The sequence below is a fragment of the Antennarius striatus genome, chromosome 14, assembly GCF_040054535.1.
Source record: "Antennarius striatus isolate MH-2024 chromosome 14, ASM4005453v1, whole genome shotgun sequence".
Taxonomy (NCBI): Eukaryota; Metazoa; Chordata; class Actinopteri; order Lophiiformes; family Antennariidae; genus Antennarius; species Antennarius striatus.
This window is the reverse complement of record NC_090789.1, coordinates 286,715-305,723: the sequence shown is the minus strand read 5'-3', so window position 1 is coordinate 305,723 and position 19,009 is coordinate 286,715. Positions and strand designations below refer to the sequence as shown.

General features: G+C 52.4%; 2 protein-coding genes across 6 annotated transcripts; one reads left to right on the top strand and one right to left on the bottom strand.

Moving 5' to 3' along the window:
* Positions 1-5,311: 5,311 nt before the first annotated feature.
* On the top strand, positions 5,312-11,015 carry LOC137606904 (angiopoietin-2-like). 3 transcript variants are annotated; one of them, XM_068332228.1, is made up of 7 exons: positions 5,314-6,154; positions 7,247-7,481; positions 7,618-7,752; positions 7,827-8,043; positions 8,115-8,310; positions 9,194-9,381; positions 9,502-11,015. In XM_068332228.1, the coding sequence occupies exons 1-6, from the start codon at positions 5,516-5,518 to the stop codon at positions 9,338-9,340; spliced, it is 1,569 nt and encodes a 522-aa protein (XP_068188329.1). In that variant the 5' UTR covers positions 5,314-5,515; the 3' UTR covers positions 9,341-9,381; positions 9,502-11,015. The 3 variants fall into 3 exon arrangements, with proteins under 3 accessions (XP_068188327.1, XP_068188329.1, XP_068188328.1); XM_068332226.1 differs by lacking the exons at positions 9,194-9,381; positions 9,502-11,015 and adding an exon at positions 8,448-8,890 and having other exon boundaries at positions 5,312-6,154; positions 8,115-8,416; XM_068332227.1 differs by having other exon boundaries at positions 9,194-11,010.
* Positions 11,016-13,630: 2,615 nt separating this feature from the next.
* On the bottom strand, positions 13,631-18,941 carry ndufb9 (NADH:ubiquinone oxidoreductase subunit B9). Of its 3 annotated transcripts, XM_068333703.1 has the most exons (5): positions 15,365-15,503; positions 14,761-14,868; positions 14,323-14,515; positions 14,003-14,116; positions 13,631-13,927 (listed from the first exon to the last, which is right to left on the bottom strand). In XM_068333703.1, exons 2-5 carry the CDS (start codon positions 14,781-14,783, stop codon positions 13,799-13,801), a joined length of 459 nt encoding a protein of 152 aa, XP_068189804.1. In that variant the 5' UTR covers positions 14,784-14,868; positions 15,365-15,503; the 3' UTR covers positions 13,631-13,798. The 3 variants fall into 3 exon arrangements, with proteins under 3 accessions (XP_068189804.1, XP_068189802.1, XP_068189803.1); XM_068333701.1 differs by lacking the exons at positions 14,761-14,868; positions 15,365-15,503 and adding an exon at positions 18,782-18,941; XM_068333702.1 differs by lacking the exon at positions 15,365-15,503 and having other exon boundaries at positions 14,761-15,217.
* Between the last annotated feature and the right edge of the window lie 68 nt (positions 18,942-19,009).

Genomic DNA, 19,009 nt, shown 5'->3' with positions numbered 1-19,009 from the left:
GCACTCCACCCTTTTCCGACTGAGGACCATGGTCTCAGATTTGGAGGTGCTGATTCTCATCCCAACCGCTTCACACTCGGCTGCGAACCGATCCAGTCAGAGTTGGAGATCACGGCTTGATGAAGCCAACAGCACCACGTCATCTGCAAAAAAACAGAGACCTGTACTGAGGCCACCAAACCGGACACCCTCAACGCCTTGGCTGCGCCTAGAAATTCTGTCCATAAAAGTTATGAACAGAATCGGTGACAAAGGGCAGCCTTGGCGGAGTCCAACCCTCACTGGAAACGAATCCGACTTACTGCCGGCAACGCGGACCAAACTCTGACATTGGTCGTACAGGGACCGAACAGCCCTTATCAAGGGGTCCGGTACCCCATACTCCGAAGCACCCCCCACAGAACCCCCCAAGGAACACGGTCAAACGCTTTCTCCAAGTCCACAAAACACATGTAGACTGGTTGGGCGAACTCCCACGCCCCCTCAAGGACCCTGCGGAGGGTGTAGAGCTGGTCCACTGTTCCACGGCCAGGACGAAAACCACACTGCTCCTCCTGAATCCGAGATTCGACTTCCAGATGGACCCTCCTCTCCAGAACCCCTGAATAGACCTTGCCAGGGAGGTGAGGAGAGTGATGCCCCTGTAGTTGGAGCACACCCTCCGGTCCCCCTTCTTAAAAAGGGGGACTACCACCCCAGTCTGCCAATCCAGGGGCACTGTCCCCGAAGTCCACGCGATGTTGCAGAGGCGTGTCAACCAGGACAGCCTCACAACATCCAGAGCCTTTAGGAACTCCGGGCGGATCTCATCCACCCCCGGGGCCCTGCCACCGAGGAGCTTTTTAACTACCTCGGTGACCTCAACCCCAGAGATAGGAGAGCCCCCCTCAGAGAACCCAGACTCTGCTTCCTCATGGGAAGGCGTGTCTGCGGGATTGAGGAGGTCTTCGAAGTATTCTCCCCACCGAGTCACAACGTCCCGAGTTGAGGTCAGCAGCGCCCCATCCCCACTATATACAGTGTGGATGCTGCACTGCTCCCCCCCCCGAGACGTCTGATGTTGGACCAGAATCTCCTCGAAGCCGTCTGGAAGTCGTCCTCCAAGGCCTCACCGAACTCCTCCCACGCCCGAGTTTTTGCCTCAGCAACCACCAAAGCCGCATTACGCTTGGCCTGCCGGTACCTATCAGCTGCTTCAGGAGTCCCACAGGCCAAAAAGGCCCGATAGGACTCCTTCTTCAGCTTGACGGCATCCCTTACCGCTGATGTCCACCAACGGGTTCTGGGGTTCCCTCCACGACAGGCACCGACCACCTTACGGCCGCAGCTGCGGTCGGCCGCCTCGACAATGGAGGCGCGGAACATGGTCCACTCAGACTCAATGTCCCCCGCCTCCCCCGGAACGTGAGTGAAGTTCTGCCGTAGGTGGGAGTTGAAACTCCTTCTGACAGGGGATTCCGCCAGGCGTTCCCAGCAGACCCTCACAATACGTTTGGGTCTGCCAGGTCGGATCGGCATCTTCCCCCACCATCGGAGCCAACACACCACCAGGTGGTGATCGGTTGACAGCTCCGCCCTCTCTTCACCCGAGTGTCCAAGACATGCGGCCGCAAGTCCGATGACACGACCACAAAGTCGATCATCGAACTGCGGCCTAGGGTGTCCTGGTGCCAAGTGCACATATGGACACCCTTATGTCTGAACATGGTGTTCGTTATGGACAGTCCGTGACGAGCACAGAAGTCCAATAACTGAACAACGCTCGGGTTCTGATCGGGGGGGCCGTTCCTCCCAATCACACCCTTCCAGGTCTCACTGTTATTGCCCACGTGAGCATTGAAGTCCCCCAGCAGAACGATGGAGTCCCCAGTGGGAGCGCTCTCCAGCACCCCCTCCAAGGACTCCAAAAAGGGTGGGTACTCTGAACTGCTGTTTGGTGCATAAGCACAAACAACAGTCAGGACCCATCCCCCCACCCGAAGGCGGAGGGAGGCTACCCTCTCGTCCACCGGGGTGAACCCCATCGTACAGGCGCCAAGCCGGGGGGCTATAAGTATACCCACACCTGCTCGGCGTCTCTCACCATGGGCAACTCCAGAGTGGAAGAGAGTCCAACCCCTCTGGAGAGGACTGGTACCAGAGCCCAAGCTGTGTGTGGAGGTGAGCCCAACTATATCTAGTCGGAACTTCTCCACCTCCACCAGCTCAGGCTCCTTCCCTCCAGAGAGGTGACATTCCACGTCCCAAGAGCCAGCTTCTGTAGCCGGGGATCGGATCGCCAAGGTCCCCGCCTTCAGCCACCGCCCAGCTCACAATGCACCCGACCCCTATGGCCCCTCCCACAGGTGGTGAGCCCATGGAAAGCTAAAACTAGCCCTAACCCTAAAATCTTCCTCCTGACAAAGTCCTTCTTGGTGAAACGTGGAGGCCCTCATGTTCGTGCTGTTTTCATGGTTTTCAACATAATTTGTTTTAATGTGCTGGGATTTTAATGTGTCGTTCAGATTTTGTTCAGGACTACAAACGTCTCCAGACATCCTTCACGTCATGGCGTGACCAGACCCTCACAGAGGTGGGTGTGTCCTACACACAAAGGAAACGGCCTCTTTGACTGTTTGTCACTCCTGACATTTTTTATCTTGGACTTCCTGATTGTGTTGAGGAGATAATCGTACCTGAGGTCTGGATCATGTTTCAATCTTTCAAAGCTTCATCTCAGTTTATTCCCAGTACCGACGCCTCATTTGGAATAATTTACTCCATGGCGCCATCAAGAGGTCAATGAGATGAACTACAATCTAGTTTGTACCTACTGAACAGTCACATGGCTGAACCACACGTGACTGGAGTTTTGGTGACCCGACACACACTCTGAAGCCCCGACACACACTCTGAAGCCCCGACACACACTCTGAAGCCCCGACACACACTCTGAAGCCCCGACACACACTCTGAAGCCCCGACACACACTCTGAAGCCCCGACACACACTCTGAAGCCCCGACACACACTCTGAAACCGGCTTAAAAGGCCTCAGGCTACTCAGCCCGATGAGGCACAGGTGTGGAGACGAGGCACAGGTGTGGAGATGAGGCCCTGCCCACAGGTTTGGCCCCGCCTCCTGCCACGCCCCAGCAGGACACAAACACAGAACCACGCCCTCCATCTCTTTGAATCCGTCGTCCACCAAACATCTTTACTCACATCGTCTCTGATTCGTCCAGAAAAGAAAATGTTTTTCTTTGAGCTGTGACATCACATCTGAGGAAGATGAAGTGATGAAACCCTCAACATCAGCTTCATCATTCTCACAAGATGATGAAGAAAAATAATCCCAAGGGGGAATGATTTCATTTGTTTCACGGCACCAATAATTCACAAACTGCAGACTCTGATCAGTAATCAATCAGAAATCCCTCCCATGGATCAAATGGGCTGAGATGATCAAAACCAAGTCTGAAGCTAAACCAGTTGCTTGATCAATCGACATCAATCAATATCAATCAGCATCAATCAGCATCAATCAATATCAATCAACATCAATCAGCATCAAGCGACATCAATCACTATTAATCAATATCAATCAACATAAATCAATATCAATCAGCATCAATTAGCATTAATCAATATCAATCAGCATCAATCAATATCAATCACTATTAATCAACATCAATCAGCATCAATCAATATCAATCAACATCAGTCAGCATCAATCAATATCAATCAGCATCAATCAATATCAATCAACATCAATCAGCATCAAGCGACATCAATCACTATTATTCAATATCAATCAACATAAATCAGCATCAGTCAATATCAATCGACATCAATCAGATTCATCATCAATCAGCATCAATCAATGACGTAGCACACGGTGAAAGGAGCACAGCACAGCGCTAAAGCTAAAGCTAAGGTGTAGCCTCACGTCCTTCACACGCCCCAGCTGATTGGGTGTGGGCGTGGCCTTCCAGTCCCATCATCAACCATCCATTTAAAGGGACAGTGAACTCTTCTTTAAGTGACGTATATTTTGTTTATCATTATGAAAAAATGAAGAAAAATAATTTCCTGATGTCTAACTTCATCCCTGGTGTCAGGACACCTTAAAGTCTGTGCTGCAGCCCCGTCACATGGGGTCAGAGGTCATCACCTCATCAGTCAGACAGCCATTAGAACACAATAGGATCAATGGAGCAGGAAACCCGATAAAGAACACGTTACCTGTGAGGCGAATGGAGTTCCTGTGACCCACCTGGAACCTACTCACATTTTTGTGTTGTTTTATTGATTTTGTGTTTTGTCACTTGTCAGCGTGTCTGTAATTAATAAAGTTTACCTGGGACAGTAGGGGGCAGTATAGGGGCGTTTTCACTTATCTTCCACTTGGGTAAGAAGTTACCTGCAGACGGGAGGTTCCCCCTCATTCTAAAGAGAACAAGCAGTCTGAGAACAACCACAACGTTCTGTGTGCGTCTTCCTCCCGTCTAACAGGACATTATCTGAACGTTTGTCCCGCCCACCGGGGACACCTGGGACCTGCAACAGGAGACACAGAGATAGGAACCTACCTGTAGTCAGGTAGAGCAGGACAAACAGGGTCAGAATGACCAAAGATCAAGGATCCATCATGAACACTTTACCCCAGAGGATTTCCAGAGATTTGAAGGTCAGATGGTTTTCTGACAGCCCATAGTATTTATTCTGGATTGACAAGGTTTAGTGGATGATTCATCAATGTGTGGAGCTACTGGAGGGATTGTATAAATGTTTTAATGACCAGATTATCACAGGATTATAACTCGTGAAAAGTGAACAAAATCAATAGACGGGTGATTTTACTGAAGATCTGTGACACTGAACTAAACACACATCATGTCAGGTCCTGGTCCTGATGCTTCAGCAGGTACACAGGTATGGACTAATCTGTTCTCACCCCCACACAGTCCACCAGTACCCAATGGCAGCTAGCTCAATGCTAACATGATATTGTAAATCCCTTTACCAAGCTAGCGTGTTAGCATCGGTAGTGAGTAACTTTCCCATCCACACAGTGAACCCAAACGGTCTACTGAAGAAGCGTTGAGACCAAAGGGCGTGAACCCCCCCATGTTGATGGACCACAAGTGTTTTGGCACTGCAGTGATGAACAACAAGCTATGTGTCGGGGGGGCCAGTTGCCCCAGCTTGAAACAATCCGCCGCCATCCCATCATATGCAGTCTCATGGCAGCCAATCCCCTTACAGGATTAGCAGGAAAAAATATCAGCAGGGCGGGGCCTCCAGAACGACCCGCCTCCTGCTGCTCCGAGCTCCTCCATCCAGACTCTGGACGGGGGGGCGGTTGGATCTGGAGCTTCCCGCACCGTTCCTTCCTGCTGGGGTGTCGACGGACTGCGGCTTCAGGTGCGGCGTCAGGTGCGTTCGGACTGAAGGGGCGTGTCAGAGTCCAGGAAGAACGGTTTGGGTCCTCGCCAGCGTTTAGACCGGTCCACCGCTCCTGGACCTGGAGATCCATGATGACCTCAGTCTGCACTGGTGAAGGTCATCCAGGGAGGGGGCGTTATGGAATGCTGGGGAGGTGGTGGGAACCCCTCTTCCTGTCTTGGGTCCTCCTGATTGGCTGCTGCCTTCAGCCCGCCTTTGGTGACTTCAGGGACCTGGATGAGCATCCAGATGTTGGACCTGATGAAGACGCACCCCCCAACACTCCCATGGGATCCAGCAAGGACGGACTAGACCTGGATTTCCAGAGCCGGTACGTCCCAGACGCAGACTGGGACATCAACAGGGACTACGAGGATGTGGACTGGCGTCCTCCGTCCCCGGTGGGAGGGCCCCCGTCCCCAGACGCACCGCTGACGGACAACCCAATGCCCAACGGGACGATTGAGGGGGCGTCGGCGCCGTGTGGCGGGTCCAGCCACCTGACGCCCAGTGGTCGGTGCCGGCTGGTGGCCGCGCTGCCTCCGGTACAGGGGGCGGGGTCACAGACACGCTGCCCAGACGTGTTCCGGTGCACCAATGGCGTGTGGCGTTGGCTCCACCAGAACCAGAACCAGAGGGAGCAGCTGGGGGAGCTGGGGGGGTCCGTGTCCGAGCTGCAGGAGGAGCTGAGGAGCCACCGGCGCCGCCTCAAAGTCCTGGAGATGCAGGTGCACCGGGGGGCGGGACACCTGTTAGAGCCCCCAGGCTCTGCTGCATTAGCCGCTACGCTAACGCTACGCTGTTAGTCCATTATCTGCGTCTCTATCTGTGTGTCCTCACACCCACTAAGTCCTCCTTAACCCCGAATGCTAACAGGATTAGCACGCTGCGTTTAGCTGGGGGGGTCACCCAACCCAGACTGCATTGTTCTCTGAAGTGTGTGTGGTCACGACCCCCCCCCCATCACAGACCTCAGCGTCTGCAGGTTGTTTCAGGATTTCTCTCCACTACAAATATCACCACAATGTGAACCGCCTTCCCAGCATGCAACAGGGCTCAGGAGAGCTGACCTCATCGGTCAACGATGAGCGGCTGGTGGAAAACACCCGCAGGTGTTATCAGTGAGGGGGGGTCACTAGAGGGCGCACCAGCACTGGGGGGGGACCAGCACCAGAGGGTTCACCGGTACTGGGGGGGGGGCAGCACCAGAGGGTTCACCAGTACTGGGGGGGGGGCAGCACCAGAGGGTTCACCAGTACTGGGGGGGGGACCAGCACCAGAGGGTTCACCAGTATTGGGGGGGGGACCAGCACCAGAGGGTTCACCAGTATTGGGGGGGGACCAGCACTAGAGGGTTCACCGGTACTGGGGGGGGACCAGCACTAGAGGGTTCACCGGTACTGGGGGGGGGGGGCAGCACTAGAGGGTTCACCAGTATTGGGGGGGGACCAGAACTAGAGGGTTCACCGGTACTGGGGGGGGGGGCAGCACCAGAGGGTTCACCAGTATTGGGGGGGGACCAGCACTAGAGGGTTCACCAGTATTGGGGGGGGGGCAGCACCAGAGGGTTCACCAGTATTGGGGGGGGGGGCAGCACCAGAGGGCACAGATCAGGAACTGGTGAGGAACACATGAGCCCTCAATGGGGCGTGGCTGAAAGGAGGCGTAAACTTGAATTAGAAGCAGTAATTCCTTATATGGGCACACAGTCATCAGGTCACATGACCAGCTGCTAAATGTACCAACAGCTCACTTCCTGGTTACACTTAAAGAATGAACGCAACAGGACCAGATGGACCCCCCCTCTGTCTGTCTCTCAGGGTGAACCAGGCCTGGCTGTGAACTCGACCTTTGACCTGTGGCTGCGTTCCCTGGCGTTGCGTGACGCCCAGACCGACACCCTTCTGCAGGTTCACGCCGCGCTGCTGGGCGACCTGCAAGCGCAGATCGGCAACCTGTCGGCCGCCGCCATCACCGCCGGGCGGCGAGGGGGCCGCGGCACCGGCTGCATGACGACCAAACCGCTGCTTGGCATGAGGGACACGCCCCCGCCCGGTAGGCCACGCCCCCGCCCAGTAGACCTGCAGCGAACCCACGTGAACCTGAACTCCTGTTTGAACCGGTTTGTGTTGTTTTGGTTCCTCTGGAGGAAACGAATCATCAGTGTGCCCCCCCATCCCTAACCCCCCAGGTGGACCCCTCCTGTCGTTCTGCCAGTCCGACTGTGCGTCTCTCTACCACAGCGGCGTCCGTCTGTCAGGCGTCTATCAGGTGGTCCTGTCTCCAGGCTCCGCCCTGCCCGTCTACTGCGACATGGACACGGAGGGTGAGACTCTTCTGCCCCTCGTCCTGTGACCCGTCTGCTGTTACACACGCGTGTGCTGTGACCTGTGTCCCCAGGCGGGGGCTGGACCATGTTCCAGCGGCGCCGTGACGGCTCACTGGGCTTTAACCGTGGCTGGGCGGAGTACCGCGGCGGCTTTGGCGAGCCACGAGGAGAACATTGGCTGGGGAACCACGCCCTCCACCGGCTGTCCAATCACGGCCAGCACAGCCTCCGCATAGACCTGCAGGACTGGAGCCACACCCACAGACACGCCTCCTACCACACCTTCAGGTGGGCTGGAGACACGCCCGTCCTCCAGAGGGTCTCTGGTTCTACAGTTTCTGGTTCTGCTCCTCCTCCAGGATTGAGGACGAGGACAACCGGTACCGCCTGCACGTGTCCGGCTTCAGCGGGACGGTGGACGACTCCTTCGGCTGGTACCACGACGGCCACGCCTTCAGCACCCCCGACACCGGCAACGTCTGTGCCGAGATCGGCCACGCCGGGTGGTGGTTCCACCAGTGCTTCAGAGCCAACCTCAACGGGGTCTACTACCAGGTGGGTCTACTACAGGTGGGTCCACTACAGGTGGGTCTACTACCAGGTGGGTCTACTACAGGTGGGTCTACTACAGGTGGGTCCACTACAGGTGGGTCCACTACAGGTGGGTCTACTACCAGGTGGGTCTACTACAGGTGGGTCTACTACAGGTGGGTCCACTACAGGTGGGTCTACTACCAGGTGGGTCTACTACAGGTGGGTCCACTATAGGTGGGTCTACTACCAGGTGGGTCTACTACAGGTGGGTCTACTACAGGTGGGTCCACTACAGGTGGGTCCACTACAGGTGGGTCTACTACCAGGTGGGTCTACTACAGGTGGGTCCACTATAGGTGGGTCTACTACAGGTGGGTCCACTACCAGGTGGGTCTACTACAGGTGGGTCTACTACAGGTGGGTCCACTACAGGTGGGTCTACTACCAGGTGGGTCTACTACAGGTGGGTCCACTATAGGTGGGTCCACTACAGGTGGGTCTACTACCAGGTGGGTCCACTATAGGTGGGTCTACTACAGGTGGGTCTACTACAGGTGGGTCCACTACAGGTGGGTCTACTACCAGGTGGGTCTACTACAGGTGGGTCCACTATAGGTGGGTCTACTACAGGTGGGTCCACTACCAGGTGGGTCCACTACAGGTGGGTCTACTACCAGGTGGGTCTACTACCAGGTGGGTCCACTACAGGTGGGTCCACTACAGGTGGGTCCACTACCAGGTGGGTCCACTACAGGTGGGTCTACTACCAGGTGGGTCTACTACCAGGTGGGTCCACTACAGGTGGGTCCACTACAGGTGGGTCCACTACAGGTGGGTCCACTACAGGTGGGTCCACTACAGGTGGGTCTACTACAGCAGCTCATGTCCCGTGTCTCTCCACCAGGGGGGGCGCTACTCTCAGAGAGCCCACAACCTTCTGGGGCCGGACGGCATCGTGTGGTTCTCCTGGAAGGAGTCCGACTTCTACTCCCTGAAGGCCGTCACCATGATGATTCGGCCACGCCTCTTCAGGCCACGCCCATCGCCATAGCAACAGGCCGTCACCATGATGATTCGGCCACGCCTCTTCAGGCCACGCTCATCGCCATAGCAACAGGCCGTCACCATGATGATTCGGCCACGCCTCTTCAGGCCACGCCCATCGCCATAGCAACAGGCCGTCACCATGATGATTCGGCCACGCCTCTTCAGGCCACGCCCATCGCCATAGCAACAGACATGCTGAAGCACACAGCTCATGTTGCTCCGCTGCGTCAACTAGTCCCAGCTGCTGGTTCAAAATAAAAGTATGTGGTGTCATTTTGAACATATGAGTGTGTGTCAGCAGTTGACCCGCAGTTCAACAGGCGCGACGCCACTTTAAAAAGACATCATCAATGGAGCCCAGATTCAACGAGTCACCATGACGACGGACGAGACGCGCTCCGCGTGACTTCACGCAGTTGAAGTGCAGATTGTAATCCACCTGTATGAAGACTTAGAGGACATGTTATGACAAGAGGAACAGCGTTGCAGCTGTAAAGAAGAGAGAGACGACTTTAAACTGCTGCTCAGGTCGATGCGTACGTCTAAACGTGGTCCGTGGGACAAACGGTACAATTACGGAGGTAAACGGCTTGAATAATAGTTTATTACATTATTTTATTAGATGTAATCTAGCGGGGGAGAAGCGCACATGTCAACAGCTGAGAACGAAGTTTAAAACCATCCTTCACACAGGTCAGACTTCTGCATCATCTCGTTAGGGATCCTCCTCTTCCTCATTATAACATAATGACATTGTACAGTAAATAATTAGTGGACGTTCGGCTTTTCAGTTGTCTTATGGCCAACAGAATGCTGCTGTCACACACATACATGTGCTCTCATCTGTAGGCATTCCATGTTTAATTCTCTGTGTCTTTTAGTCAAATTATACATTCATTCATCTTCCAACCCGCTTAATCCGCTAACGCAGGTCGCGGGGTAGCCAGCGCCTATCCTGGCAGTCTCAGGGCGTGAGGCGGGGGACACTCCGGGCACGACGCCAGTGTACCGCGGAGCCACATAGAAACAAACAACCACACACACACACACACTCACTCCTATGGTCAATTTGGGACCGGCCAATCAACCTGAAGCGCATGCTTTTGGAGGGGGGAGGAAGCCGGAGAACCCGGAGAGAACCCACGCAGACACGGGGAGAGCATGCGAACTCCGCACAGAGCGGGACTCGAACCCGGGTCCGCCGTGTTGTGAGGCAGCAGCGCTAACCACTGCGCCACCGTGCCGCCCTCAAATAATACATAATTAATAAAAAGAAAAATAAATCAACAGGAAATTGAAGAAAAGAAAGGTGGTCAAATATTTTCTGTTACCGATTGTTCCTATTGGTTAACATTCTGGTGCGATACAGAGTGACATTTAGCCTCCACTGAAGGATCAACACGTTCTCATCTTTTTCTAACAGAACAAGCTGGACAGTCCTTCACATCCAACGTACAGATAGACGCTCAGTGAACACCAGCGGTTCTTTCTGTGGCATTCATATGTAACTGTATGTTCTGATGTCCTCCTCATGTGTTTCCAGCTATTTGTTACAGAAGTTTATCCAATTCACTTTCTATGAAATACAGACAACAGATAAAAAAATGGTTTCTTTGGACCTCCAGATTAGGAGGGCAGATTTGAACATACAAATACAACGTTAGAGGTGGGTGTTGTTCACAAGTGAATCATGTTGAATATTAGAATGTTCACCACTGAAATGATCTCAGAAATAACTTTGTATTTGTAAGTAATAAAGATGACCAAATGAAATGTATATTGTATGTTTTTATTGCCCGCTGTGGTGATGGTGAGTTACACAGACTCTGAAATGACTCTGGCAGATGGAGTCACTGCTCTGTCACCCTGGATAGCTGGCAGGTGGACGGGGTCATCATCGGGGTGTTCAGTTTGTGGGGTAGGGTGCTGTTCTCCTCTGATAGCGGCAATACTACTATGAAGACCAGAAGTGCATCACAGGTCCTCTCAGGAATCATCCTGAGGTGTCATGGACACTGGAAACGGCCTTTCAGCAGAACTATGGTCATCTCCACCCGGGCTCTTGTCCTGCGGTGAACCCATGTGAAGTTCTATTGGGGGCCTGGGTTAGTAAGGGGTCAGCAGCCTCGGTTGGGCATGGGTAACCCCTGTCCCCCAGAAAACAACCGTCAGACTCCTGTGATGGAAAGTAGATTCATTAGAGTGGATTAAACGATGGAGACAAGTGGATTATTGTGCTGATCTTTAGTTACTGCATTAGTCTGTTGCTCAGGTGAGACTCATCATACACCTGTGAGTCAGGAACCGATCAGGACCGCTCCATCTCCACATCAGTATGCTATGCTTGCTCTGGAGGGTTCTGTTGGGTGTCTGTTAAAGCTCTTTGAAATGTCTGCTGAAGTGATTAGGAGCTATTTAAATAAAGGTGGAAAATGTAGTTTGCAGCATCACATGTGATCTGGACAGATGTTAGTTTATCTATGATGCAGTCTTTAAGATGTAGAAACAGTAGTCAATGTACTTGTACCTGCATATATTTGCTGTGAATGGATATCCTCTTCACATCATCACCTTCATTATGTGAGGGAGCCTTGATGGGAATGTGGGTACCATCTATGGCAGCGGATTACATTGGGACATCCCAAAGAAATTAATGTTTGGGACTGCAGCACAATATCATTAAGAGAACAGACTTTCAAATTTATCAGATTTCTACATCATTCACCTGCAGTCCTGTGGAACTCCTCCTTCATGATCCTGACGGGTTTCTCTCCAGGGAAATAGAAGAACTGGGGTCAAAGTTTAAAGGCGAGGCGCACTGAGCATCTCCCACATTATATAGGAGAATTACCGTTTGCTAATAACAAATGAAAAACTGAACAGAGCGCTACACGCAGTGTGTGTGTGTGTGTGTGTGTGTGTGTGTGTGTGTGTCGATCAGTATGATCAGTATGATCGGTACCGATGTCTGGATATGACGGGACATCTGAACGCGATACAAACATCTTTAATTCTCTGTGAATGAATGCTGAACCTCCATCAAGGGGCTCCACGTCAAACGGACATGACATGTTCACCTCTGAAACACCTCTGAAATACGGAGTTATTGATTAACCCTTACTTCGGTCAGACTCTCCGTCCGACAGAACCAGGAAATGAAGCCGCGCGAGCGGCGGTGAAAGGGGGCGGAGTCAAAAGAACCCCTGGGTTTGTGGAATGAAACCTGCTCCCGACCAGGTTATGTTCAGAGAGTCTGTTACTGCGGTAACAAACCCAGAGGTTCACTTTACCTTGCTACGTGAAACAAGCCAGGGTTACTGCTCTAACTCTGGGTTAAGTTACCCCCCTTTGTGAAACAGAACCGTGATTTCAGGGTTAACTTACTCTGGGTTACCACTGCACCTGCTTTGTGACATGGCCCCTCCTCCAGACCAGGCTAGCTTCAGAATCTGTTACTGTGGTAACAAACCAAGAGGTTTACCTCGTGACACAGGCTAGGTTTACTCCTCTGACTCTGGGTTAAGTTACCTCCCTTTGTGACACCGCAAGCCCTGGTTTTCCCTGATTTCAGGTTTAACTTACCCAGGTTTTCCACTAAACCGGCTTTGTGAAACGGACCCACAGTGAACACAGACACTGTAAACACACACAGTGAACACACACACACACACACAGTGAACACACACACACACACACACAGTGAACACACACAGTGAACACACACACACACACACACAGTGAACACACACAGTGAACACACAGTGAACACACACACACTGTAAACACACAGTGAACACACACAGTGAACACACACAGTGAACAGACAGTGAACACACTGAACACACAGTGAACAAACACACACTGTAAACACACAGTGAACACAGTGAACAGTGAACACACACACACTGTAAACACACAGTGAACACACACACAGTGAACACACACAGTGAACACACACACAGTGAACACACAGTGAACACACACACAGTGAACACACACACAGTGAACACACAGTGAACACACACAGTGAACACAGTGAACACACAGTGAACACACACAGTGAACACACAGTAAACACACAGTGAACACACACAGTGAACACACACACAGTAAACACACAGTGAACACACACACTGTAAACACACAGTAAACACACAGTGAACACACAGTGAACACACACACAGTAAACACACAGTGAACACACAGTGAACACACACAGTGAACACAGTGAACACACAGTGAACACACAGTGAACACACACACTGTAAACACACAGTGAACACACACACAGCTTTTGAGGTACATGAATTTATTTAAACACTTCATTCAGGTGTGGGCGTGTGCTCAACGAACTCCACCCCTTCAGACATCGGGGGGGTTGTCACAAGAGGCTCTGTCCACACATGATTCTAGTCCCTGCCCCCCAGGTGCAGGGTGGCGACCCCAGGACGCGGCCAGCTTACTAGGGGCGCTCCCTGGGGCGGGTGACGTACTGCCACCACAGGGGGGGCAGGTGGCCCTCCTTGCGGGCGGGGGGCAGGGCGTCAGTGGTCAGGTTTCCAGCTGCGGTCTCAGCCTCCAGCTGGGCCACCTGGAACCAGAGGTCAGAGGTCACAACACGGGTCAGTGACTGTGCTGAATGGTGTGGTGCATTGTGGGTCGTCACCTCCTTGTCCCAGCTCTCCAGTCTCAGTTTCTTCCACTGCTCCCTCTTGGCAAAGTAGTCGGGGTACTGGGCCTTCTCCGAGGGGTGCCAGTAGTCCAGGACCCAGTCCATGACCTGCAGGGACCAACAGACACGGGTCAGCACCCCCACCCTCCATCAGGAGGTTCACGGCAGCAGAGACACCCCCATTCAAGAGGGGTCCAACCAGAACTCTGTTCTGGGTCACACCTGTCAGAAAGTCAGGAACAACCACAACCTCATGTGTCAGCCGGGCCAGGAGGGGGCGCCTCAGGCCAGGAGGGGGCCTCACCCCGACTCACCTTGTAGGTCTCGTATCTCTCGTAGGAGGTTCCTCCTGGGGAGTCAGGGAAGATGTAGGGCTGGGGGTGCTGGTTGGCCCAGAACTCCTGCTCCCCCTCCTTCAGCAGCTTGGTGGCCTTCACCAGGTCCTTCTCATACTTGTTCTCGTCGAAGCGGGCTCTCAGCAGGCAGGCGTAGAACCGGTACTTGTCTCTAGGACAGGGAACGGGTCACGTCACCAACGACCACCAGGGAGATTGCTGGGGTTCAGGGCTGGGTTAGGGTCTAGGTCAGGGGTTAGGGGGTAGGGTCTGGGTCAGGAATTATGGTCTGGGTCAGGAGTTACGGTCTGGGTCAGGAGTTACGGTGTAGGTCAGGGGTTAGGGTGTGGGTCCGGGGTTAGGGTGTGGGTCAGGGGTTAGGGTGTGGGTCAGGGGTTAGGTTCTGGTTTAGGCTACCTCAGGTTGAGGCAGGAACACATCTCGGTCCGATGTCATGTGATACCGTACTCGCATTCTACTGGCTGACAGCATCCTGAAGTGTTCTACGTTCTGAGTGTCAGACTTCTATGAGACACAAAACGGCTTCAAACAGTCTGTCAGAGTGTTTTAAAGGTAATACAGATAGAAGGTGGTTTAATGTCAGTATGGGGGGGGGTCATAAACGGTTAAATTACTGTAGATAATAAGATAGCTCTATCATGGAATTTAGTTTTTGTGGGTCTTTCCTGGAACACATTAACTGTGACTAACAAGGGATTACTGTCGTGCATCATGGGATGCACTTCAACTGCGTTCATCCCCACATGACGTGTATACATCCAACAGTAATAACAGAATATAGGGTAGAAGCGACACAAGGATTGACTTTAACCAATAGTACAACATAAAAACTAAACTGTTAATTTTAATAATTTCATTAATAACAACGTCATAACTGTTTACAAGTGAATAGAAAAAAAAGAGTAAAAATATATCTTAGTTTTATCAAAACGTTAAAGAAAGCCTGGTAGTAAAAAAACAGTTTTAGAAATACAGATGTGATGCAGTGTTTTTCACTCACTAGTTTTCTTTGCCTTTAATTCCTATTTTCTCCTGAGGGTTGCACCAAGCTGAAAGAACCTTCACACACGTATTTTTTAGCTGACATTTAGCCGTGCCTTTTGCTACTTTTTGTTTGGCTTCTTCTGCGTCTTTATCGTACTGTCCACAGTAATATCTGCAGTAATATCCGCAGTATATTAGTATATTGGGGGCGGCAGTGTCTCAGCGGTAGAGCAGACGTCTTGTAGACAGATCGCCCTAACCATCGGTGGATCGATTCCCGCTCCCGCCACGATGTCACCAGGAGTGTGAGCTGACAGTGGGAGGCGTCAGCTCACCTCCCAGCCACTGCCGAGGCGCCCTTGAGCAAGGCACCGTCCCCCCTACAAGCTGCTCAATTGGGGCGCGTTCCAGAAGCCGCTGCCCATCACTCTGCCTCCCTGATGTGTGTAGTTTGGTGTGTACTAACTGCATGTTTGCAGGCCCCCCTGTGTGCTGTGTTCAGGGGGCCGGTGGATACACTGACTGTTAAAACTAACACAACAACATGTACTGAGTGACTATGTAATTTCCCTGATAATAAATAAAGTATACTTCTTCTTCTTCTAGTAATACCTGTAGTAATACCTGTAGTAATATCTGTAGTAATACCTGTAGTACTACCTGTAGTAACATCTGTAGTAATACCTGTAGTAATATCTGCAGTAACATCTGTCTCTTTATTAACTTCTGGTTTTTACTCCCACTCCACTGGTTTTTCTCCGACCCCCGTCCCTCTGGATCTGGTGATAACGTGAGACTAAGTCACTACAGCGCGTGAACCCAGACGTCGTGTTGCTGATTGGTTGATGTTAATCAGACTGAATCACACAGGTGAGTCTCGTGACCAGAAACTCACATGAGATGAAAACATAACGGAGGTTCACAGGTGTGGAGTGTAAGTGAGTAATTGAGTAAACTAGAGGCCTGTCTTTCTGCTGTGAATAGTTGGATGTCCAGTAATTTCCTGCTCCTAAACCCAGACAAAACTGAGATGTTAATCATTGGCCCTGTGCGACATATAAACCAATTTCAAAACCTAACAATATCTGTAGATAACTGTCTTATAACCCATAGTTCAACAGTCAAGAACCTAGGAGTAACGTTAGATTCGACTCTTGCCTTTGACAAGCATATTAAAGAGGTGACAAAGATCGCCTTCTTTCATCTACGTAATATTTCCAAAATTAGGTCCTCTTTAGCCATGGCTGATGCAGAAATTTTGATTCATGCCTTTGTGTCCTCTAGACTTGACTATTGTAATGTTCTGTTATCAGGGTTGCCTCGGTCTAGAACTAGGGGCCTTCAGATGGTTCAGAACACAGCAGCAAGAATATTAACTAAAACTAGGAAATTTGACCATATCACCCCAGTTTTGGCTGCATTACACTGGCTCCCGATTCATGTTAGATCCGATTTTAAGGTACTCTTACTAACATACAAAAGCCTTAATGGGCTTGCACCAACCTATCTGTCTGATCTTGTTAAACCTTATACGCCGACTAGGGCTCTCCGCTCTCAGAATACTGGTCTCTTGTGTGTTCCTAGATTTAAAAAGAAGTCAGCTGGCCAGAGGGCCTTCTCCTATCGGGCCCCTTTCTTGTGGAATAACCTCCCTATAAATATTAGACAGTCTGAATCTGTAAATGTCTTTAAATCTAGACTCAAAACATATCTGTTCGACCTAACATATAAGTAATATCGGGGATGGCGGTCTCAATGTTTAGGTTTAGCCTAGTCCTGCTGACGAGTCATAGGATTTCTTAGTTAGGCCCCTGCCTCCCATTAATTCTCTGCTATTCTGGTCCCTCTAGCACCACTCTCCCCCTGTTCTCTCTGTCTCTCTTCCTTCTTCTGCTGTTCTCTCTCACAGGCCTCTGTGTGGTGGATCATCGGCAATCGGCTACCTCTGTCTGCTTCCATGGCTGGCGATAGCACAAGCTGTACAGTGGTCCTGTTTCACCATCCACTAGGGGAGTGCTGGTTCTGCCTCATTTGGTTCTGCTGTGGTTTTGGGGTTTTGCCAGAGTAACCTTGACTTTAACTTTTTTGAGCTGAATGACTTAGGCACTGTCTGGTCTGTCCTCAGAGTGGTGGATCCTCGGCAATCGGTGACCTCTGTGTGCTTCATCGGCTGGTGGTGACTCGCTCTACTGGATGGATCGGCATGCCTTTGTCATACATTCATTGTTACTGTTATTGTTACTGTTATTATTATTGTGTTGTTAATCTGTACATGCGGTATCTATTGCTTCGTCTGTCCACTCCTGGAAGAGGGGTCCCTCCTCTGCAGTCTTCCTGAGGTTTCTCCCATCCATTTTTTCCCCTGTTAAAAGGGTTTTTGGGGGGAGTTGTTCCTTATCCGATGCGAGGGTCGCACTGCTTGCAGTGCACAAAGGTCAGAGGGATATCGTCCATGTGCAGATTGTAAAGCCCTTTGAGACATTGTTTGTGAATCTGGGCTATATAAAAATAAATAAACTTGAAACTTAAGTGGAGAAGAGTCAGTGGTGGACGTGACCCCGGGGGGAGGTGACCCCCGGCCGTCACTACTCAAAGAAGAGTCAGTGGTGGACGTGTCCCCGGGCGGAGGTGTCCCCCGGGGGGAGGTGACCCCCGGGGGAGGTGACCCCCGGCCGTCACTACTCAAAGAAGAGTCAGTGGTGGACGTGTCCCCGGGCGGAGGTGACCCCCGGGGGGAGGTGACCCCCGGGGGGAGGTGACCCCCGGGCGGAGGTGACCCCCGGGGGGAGGTGACCCCCGGGGGGGAGGTGACCCCCGGGGGGAGGTGACCCCCGGGCGGAGGTGTCCCCCGGGCGGAGGTGACCCCCGGGGGAGGTGACCCCCGGCCGTCACTACTCAAAGAAGAGTCAGTGGTGGACGTGTCCCCGGGGGGGAGGTGACCCCCGGGGGGGAGGTGACCCCCGGGGGGGAGGTGACCCCCGGCCGTCACTACTCAAAGAAGAGTCAGTGGTGGACGTGTCCCCGGGCGGAGGTGTCCCCCGGGGGGAGGTGACCCCCGGGGGGAGGTGACCCCCGGGGGGAGGTGACCCCCGGCCGTCTCCGGCAGCATCCATGTTAGCGTCACTACCGACAGCCTCGGTCCCAGAGACGCTCGTTGTCGGACGATCGTGTCTCTGGTAAAACATGTGCGTCAAAGACGGGAGAACGCGCACTAACGAGGACACTGCAGGCCTGACTGACCATAATAACAATAATCAATAATCAATGAGCTCCTTAAAGATTCGTGACGTGGAACCAGTTGACGTCACGAACCCCTGCTAGCAGTTAGCCTAGCTCCTAGCTTAGAGTCACAACAGCCCCCACCCCCCGCAGCGGCTTTGCCCCGGCCGGCTCCTACCCCTCTGCCCCCTCCTGCCCCCGGCTCCCTCCTCACCTAAAGATGCACCAGGACTCGAGGTGGCGCAGAGACTTCTTGTAGAGCCGCAACACTTTCTGCTGGTGCGTCAGATAGGTCGCCATTTCCTCCGTCCGCCGTCACCTTCTGGCTCGGCCGCGCGGAGGATTCTGGGTATTGGAGTCTCACCGTAATTACGTACAACATGCGCATAAACGTTTGTCGATTGGAGCAGTCGCGCGCTAGTGGGAGACGTTACCAGTAAAT